Source organism: Suricata suricatta, chromosome 16 (genome assembly GCF_006229205.1).
Source record: "Suricata suricatta isolate VVHF042 chromosome 16, meerkat_22Aug2017_6uvM2_HiC, whole genome shotgun sequence".
NCBI lineage: Eukaryota > Metazoa > Chordata > Mammalia > Carnivora > Herpestidae > Suricata > Suricata suricatta.
In genome coordinates, this window is record NC_043715.1 from 52,444,254 (window position 1) to 52,450,895 (window position 6,642).

Consider the following 6,642-nt stretch of genomic DNA (forward strand, 5'->3'; position numbering starts at 1 on the left):
GACCTCTGCCCTCCCTGCCCTGGACCTCAGCAGTCTTTGACCATAGGACCCAGCCTCTGGAGAGGGATGGTCTTGTTCAGGGTCATGGCCACAAGGCTGGGCGTTTCCCTCCACCACACCAGATGTAGTGGATGAGGGGTGCTCCCCAGGCAACAACATGCACCCCATTCAGCCACTTGTCAGGAACATGGTTCCCAGCTGAACACCATGAAGCCACCGTTAGTATCTGTCAGATGAATTCAATGAACAGGTGAATGGAATTTAGGATTATTCAATTTTTATTATTATTTATCTGGTTTTTAGAAACACCAAGCTTTGAAAAATCTCTTCTTTGGGGTATGGTGCTAGTTTTGTGTTTTCATGTTCTTGTCCCGTACCTAAGGGGTCCTGAATAATGGTATTGTGAGGGAACTTCTCTGGGAAAGGAGAGTCCTGGGCCAGAAATCCCAGTCAAGAAGCTGGGGCACACTCTCCTGGGTCTGAAGGAGGAAGGAGCTGGGCAGGGGGTGGGACCCCTGGGACTTGAGTGGAGAGAGCAGAATCTGGGGACAGATGGGCAGCTGATGTTAAGTCACACCAGCAATCATTTGCTCCGTATGGTTCTCTGGATCCAGGTCTGGTACTTGCACAGGTTGGTGTAGACCCCAGGGTAGCCTGGCAGGGCACAACGCTCCATCCCCCAGGAAACGAGGCCCTGGAGCTGTCCTTTGCACACCAGGGGTCCCCCGGAGTCACCCTGAAGGGGAGAGGTCGAGATGGAGACACTCGTGGATGACAGATGGCCAGAGCTATCGGGTGTGGAGAATTCAAGAGGCAGCGATGGGGAAGCAGGTGGGCTGAGACCACTGAGCAGGGCTCTGGAGACATCACTGCCATTCTCTTCACTGCTCCCTGCTGTCTCTGCCCTGTGGGGCTTGTGTGCTGCTCTAGAAAACTGTGTATGCCTCTTTACATCTATCTTCCCATCTCTGGAGTCCCCTCTCAGGTCTCTATAGAGATGCTGAGCACACATTTCCCAGGTGCCCATATATAATAACAGCAATGGGAGCAGTGGTCAGGGCTAAGTGCAGGCACCACTCTGTGCTCTTTCCACATCTAATTCCTCCCTCTGCCCTAAGAAGTGCTACCCCTGTCTGACAGTTGAGTAGACTGAGGCACAGAGGTCTGTTACCCAAGGGTGTACGGCTAGGAGGCAGCCCAACTATTACAATCTCTTTCAGTTTCTGGGGGGGGGGGTCCAGTGATTTTCATGCTCCTGAGATCCTTTGGTACCCAAGTCCCAGCCCCAAACAATCCCCTTCCTCCAGCTCTCCCCACTGGGTCTCACCTGACAGGAGTCCTTCCCCCCTTGGGGGACGCCTGCACAGACCATGCCGGCAGTGATGTCTCCGGGATAAGCCCGCCGACACTCCTGATCCGAGAAGATGTTGATGTTCACACATTGCAGGGAGTTGGGATACCTGGCTGGGGTGGGGGGTGGGGGGCAGGAAGAGTTACAAATCAGGTTTACCGCCTCCTCCCTCAGACCCAGAAGTCCAGCCCTCCGGCCCCTTGTTTCCAGAATACGGAAGTACTCACCAATGGGGCTGGATGTGGTGCCCCAGCCTGACACGAGGCAGGGGGTGCCTGGGCTGGCGCAGGAACTGGCCACGGCAATGGGCCTCACAGCCCTCCCCAGCCGCGCGGGCCGCTCCAGCCGCAGCAGCATCAGGTCGTTGTTGTGGGTCCGGGAGTTGTACTGGGGGTGTCGCACCTGGCGAACCACACGAAGCACCTGCTGGGTGGCCTCCCAATTCTTCAGATGGTGCTTGCCCAGGGCTACGTGAAGGATCCTGGCCCATGACCCCCAAAAGTAACACTGCTCAGGATCTGACCTAGAGACCCGTCCTCACCCTCTGGCCCCTTTCCCTTCCCTGCTGATGAATTTTCCCCACAAGTCTAACCCACTTCTGGAGCGTTACTTGGACTCCTGTGCCCTTTCCCATTGTTTGGTCTCTCTTCTGGGTCAATCCCACCATCCATCCCTTCCCCTCTTGAGTTGTGTTCTGGTTTCTGGCTTAAGTGCAACGTGATAGTTGGGAGTTCTTGGCTCAGTGCAGGGTTCTAGGCTCTGAGTTCCAAGTGAGACGCTGGGCTGTGGCTCCAGGCTCTAAATCAGAATTGGGACCCTGGAGGAGGCTCCTGGGGGGCTCTGTCCTGGTTCCAGCCTGGATTCTGGGTTCTAGACATTTTGAACTTTTGAGTTGAAGCTAGGATCTGGGTTCTCTAGATTGAGTTAAATTAGGCTGCAGATTCTATTTTGAGCTCTGCATTATGGTTTCAGTCTTGGTTCTAGATGTTGATCTGAGCTTTTAGTTTTAGGATAGGCTCATTTTATATTGACCAATGGACTGTGATCTGAGCTATGGATTCTGGACATGGATATGAGCTTCATTCAGTTCCTAGGTTGAGTTCTGGGCTCTTCTTAAACTCTGGTTTATGACCTGGGTTTTAGACAGTAGTTTGATCTCTGTCTTTGAGCTTAGGGTCCTAAACATCAGTCTGAGTTCTTTATTCTCTGGTGGGCTCTGTTTTTAGATTGAATTACAGTTCTGGTCTGGGCTCCTGGTTCTAGATTCTGGTTTGAGCCCTTGACCTCAGGTTGAGCTCTGGGTGCTAGATGGAGCTCCAGGTTTTGGCTTGGATCCAAGTTTCTGGATGCTGGCTTGCATTCTGGACTTTGCATTCTAGACACTGAGCTGAGTTCTGGGCTTTAGGTTCAACATTGAACTTTAATTTATGGAATTGGATCTTAGTGTTTATAGGTATTGGGTAAGCTTTTGTCAGGGATCTGGGTTCTAGGTTTAGGTCTAGACTTTTGAAAGAGCTCTGACTTCTGTATGCGACTTCAGATTGTAGTCTGCATTCTGGGATTTAGACACTGGGTTGAGGTTTGGGTTCTAGGCTTCTCAAAGAAGATCTGTAGACTAGGCTCTGACTTAAACATTGCACCTAGAATGGGCTCTGGTTCTGTCTGTCCTACACTCTGAGCTGTATGTTCTAGCTGTAATCCAGGTTCTGGATTTATGGCTGGACTGCAGGTTCTCGACTAGACTTTGGATTCTAGGCAGTGTTCTGAGAGGGGTCCTGAGTTTCTGAGTAGACTGTGCTTCAGTTGAACCACCAATCTGGAATGGGCTCCTAATCTTGGTCCCTATGTAGAATTTGGCCTTTTGATGGATCTTCAGGTATGTTAGGTTCTAATTTTTGTGTGGGACTCTAAGCTGGCATATGGGTTCTAAATTGTCAGTCTGCTTTCAGAATCTAAACGGTCTTCAAGATTTATGTTTGGATTTTATACTCTGAGCTGTGTTGGTAATTCTAGCCTCTTATCTAGACCTCAAGCCAGGATCTAGCTACTACATTAGGTTCAACACAAAGCTCTAGGTTCTTAGCTAAGCTCTAGTGCTCTAGACTCTGGAATTCACCTTGCACAGGAATAGGGGAAGGGGTTACTCACGGGCGGGCGCAATGAGCAGCGGTGATGACCCACTGGCCTGACAGCAGGACCCCTCCGCAGAGGAAACTATGAAAGGGACCCGCCAGTAAGGCCGCCTGCCATGGCTGGGAGTTCTGGATGCATGTATAACCACCAAGTATCTTGGTCTCATCCTCTTGGCTCTGTGCCATGGCTAGGAACAGGCAGAGGTGGGGTGGAGTGGGGAAAGCAGATGAACAAATGCTTTCTACCCCCTTACTCTCTAGGAGGTCTGGGACCCACAAATCCCTTTTCTTTCTCTAACCCCTAAACTACCCACCTCTATTTGTCCCACCCAGACGAGATATGCCCAATGTTGCCTCCATTATTGCCCCAACACCATCAGAGAGTTTTCTGACACCCACCCCTCCCCCGCCATAACCTCCATAGTATATCACTTGCTCCCACAGCCACTGCACCCAGGGCTCTGACATATCTACTCCCCTTGACTCTACTCTCTCACGAATACTTTCTACCATCGCTTTCCACAGTAGACCACCATTCTTCCCATTAATCTTTCTCTAACACATTCAAGGAGCTCCCTGCCCTTTTTCCAACGTGCCCACTCCTGTGGACCCCCAGGAACCGCTGTCTCACCCCACACCCACTCCACCTGCCATCATGCTGCCCACAGTCACTGCCACCAACATGCCATTCTTCCATTAGTTTTGGAGCCCTCCTTTTTAAATAAAACCTAGACAGCACTGGATACTTCTCCACAATTCCTCATTTATTCCTCCCCATCTCCTTGGACTCCTGCATCCTGATATCTTCACAACTGAGAACTCAGGCCCCTTCTGCATGCCCCTGAGTCATGATCTCCAACCCCTCCCCCCACCATGCCTTCTCATCAGGTCATCCATGAGCACCCCGGGGCGCCGGGGAACCCTCCCCATCTCTTCTCAGCATGTCTAGGGGACTGCTGTGCTTGGGATCCCACTGCTGTCTTACCTAGAGCCATGATCTGGAGTGCTGTCAGCAGGAGGAGCATTCTGGGGTCTGGGGGGTCAGGTTCTGGCAAATGCAAAGAGAAAGTAAGAGAGAAAGGAGGCCACAAGAGACCCAGAGGTTGAGGGACAGACAGACAAGGACTTACACAGAGACCAAGACTTTAGAGAGAAGGATGTGTCTCTGTGGGTGCAGGGAGTGGGGGTGGTGTCTTGCCTCCCTGTCACTCTGTGGAGGCCTTTTATCCTGGCCTGGGCAACTGGCCCTGCCCCGCCCCCCCACCTCCCCCTCCCCGCCCTCTCCCAACATTTTTTATTGCCTATTTCCCATTCCAGGTCTCTAGGACTCCCTGGTCCTATCTATTCCCTCCCCTCTCTGGTCAGAGAAGCAGCCACCACATTAATGAGAACCCGCCCAGGGAAGGTGTTTAATCTGGGAGGAACCTAGGGAGGGGGGACCCCAGGGCAGGGTGGGCAGGGTGGGCGGCTCAGGGGAAGGTGCTGGGAGGGTTTGGGAGTGGGGGACAGAAACACAGAGAAGCCTGGGAAATGTAAAAGAGGTAACATAAGAAGGGGAGAACCAGAGAAAGAGTTGGAGAACCACAGACCAGAGAGACAAGTGTCAGGCAGAGAGAGACTAGGGAAAGATGGGGAAGGAGAAGGAAGATGAATGTGGACATGGGAACAGAGGAGAGAGGGGGTAGGGGGAGACAGTGGGGCAGGGGAGGCACAGAGACAGTGATTCATGGAGAAGGGAATGTGGGAAATCTAAGAGAGAAGCAGGAAAACAGAGGAAAGACACTGAAGACAGAACAGAAACAGACACAAAGGAAGAGAGAGTAGAGAGGCAGGATCACACCCCACCCCCCAAACACACACAGAATAACAGCAAGAGGACCAGAGGATGAAGTGCTGATACACTGGAGGGGGAGGGGAGGGGGAGGAGGAGGAAGAGGATGCAGAACTGAGCAGATGAGGAGGTGACCCAGGGAGCTAGGGTACAGCAGGTGGTGGGGACCCAGAGGAGACAAGGAGGCAGAGATGGAAGGTGACAGCAGTCAGGAAGAGGGAGGCAGGGGTGGGGCTGGGAAGGGCAGGAGACACCTAGGACTGTCTTGTCCCCTAGGCTTTTTCACTTTGTGGTTCTCACAGTCCTGAAAGTTGAGGGAGCAGGGATCCCAGCAGGGAGGAGGAAGATCAGTGGAGAACTGACGTCTCTCAACTCTGCAGAGGGGAGGGGACAGAGTGGGGGACACAGTAACACAGTGAGAGATGGTGACGCAGAGAGAGGGAGGGAGACAACAATGAGGTGAGGGAGGGCTCCAGATAGCCCAAGGAGGTGTCCTGGGTCCAAGGAACCCCTCCTAACTTAGGGGCAGGGCATGCTGTCCTCAGCACAGCACTTCCTCAGCCTCTTAAATTCCCTAATGACTGCAATTTGTCTCTGGGCCTGAGCAGAGCAGGGTGACTCAGGAGGCATCCTGTGCACTCTCCCTCTCTCAACAACCCTCCCTTCCCTCCCCTCATCCCCCCCTCCCTGGGCAGGCTCCCAAACCACTTTCCTCCCTCTTTGCCAGGGCTGCTGCTTAGTCCTGTCTCTGCACCTGGGGGCTCACTCGGTGTGTCTGAATGCACACGCCCAGCTCCCTGTGTGCACGTCTGTTTCCTGTGAACCGGCTCTGGGGGGCGCACTGCTGCAGGCGGCTCCAGCAAACCAGAAGGACAGGGTGCTGAACAGAAGGCAAGACCTCCACCCCACCCTGGGGGCACAGGAGGTCTGGGGGCCCTTGTGGTGACCTGGATCTACACATGAGGTAACATTACGTCGAAACAGATGTTTGCACGTGTGCACACGGGCAAATAGATGCACCTGAAGGGATGACCTGAAAGGAGACCTGGAGTCCAACCAACAGCTCCCGTTGATTTCCTGGGTCTGATCCCCACCAGGGGAAGAGCTGAGGGAAGGGGAGCAACTTCTCAGAGGCCATAAATATGCCTTTATCTTTTTTTTCTTAATAAGGTTTTCAAAACAAATAGTCACCAAACTGAATTTCCTGGTAGACACAAGCCCCGCCCCTCGAGCAGAAACTTTTTATTTATTTATTTATTTATTTATTTATTTGAGAGAGACAGGCAGAGTGTGAGTGAAGGAGGGGCGGAGAGGGAGGGAGACAGAGA

General features: G+C 52.7%; 1 protein-coding gene across 1 annotated transcript; it reads right to left on the reverse strand.

Annotated features, from left to right (window-relative positions):
- Nucleotides 1–313: 313 nt before the first annotated feature.
- KLK14 (kallikrein related peptidase 14) lies at nt 314–4,543 on the reverse strand. Its single transcript, XM_029925367.1, has 5 exons — nt 4,469–4,543; nt 3,500–3,671; nt 1,579–1,832; nt 1,328–1,464; nt 314–736 (listed from the first exon to the last, which is right to left on the reverse strand). The coding sequence occupies exons 1-5, from the start codon at nt 4,506–4,508 to the stop codon at nt 584–586; spliced, it is 756 nt and encodes a 251-aa protein (XP_029781227.1). The 5' UTR covers nt 4,509–4,543; the 3' UTR covers nt 314–583.
- Nucleotides 4,544–6,642: the final 2,099 nt, after the last annotated feature.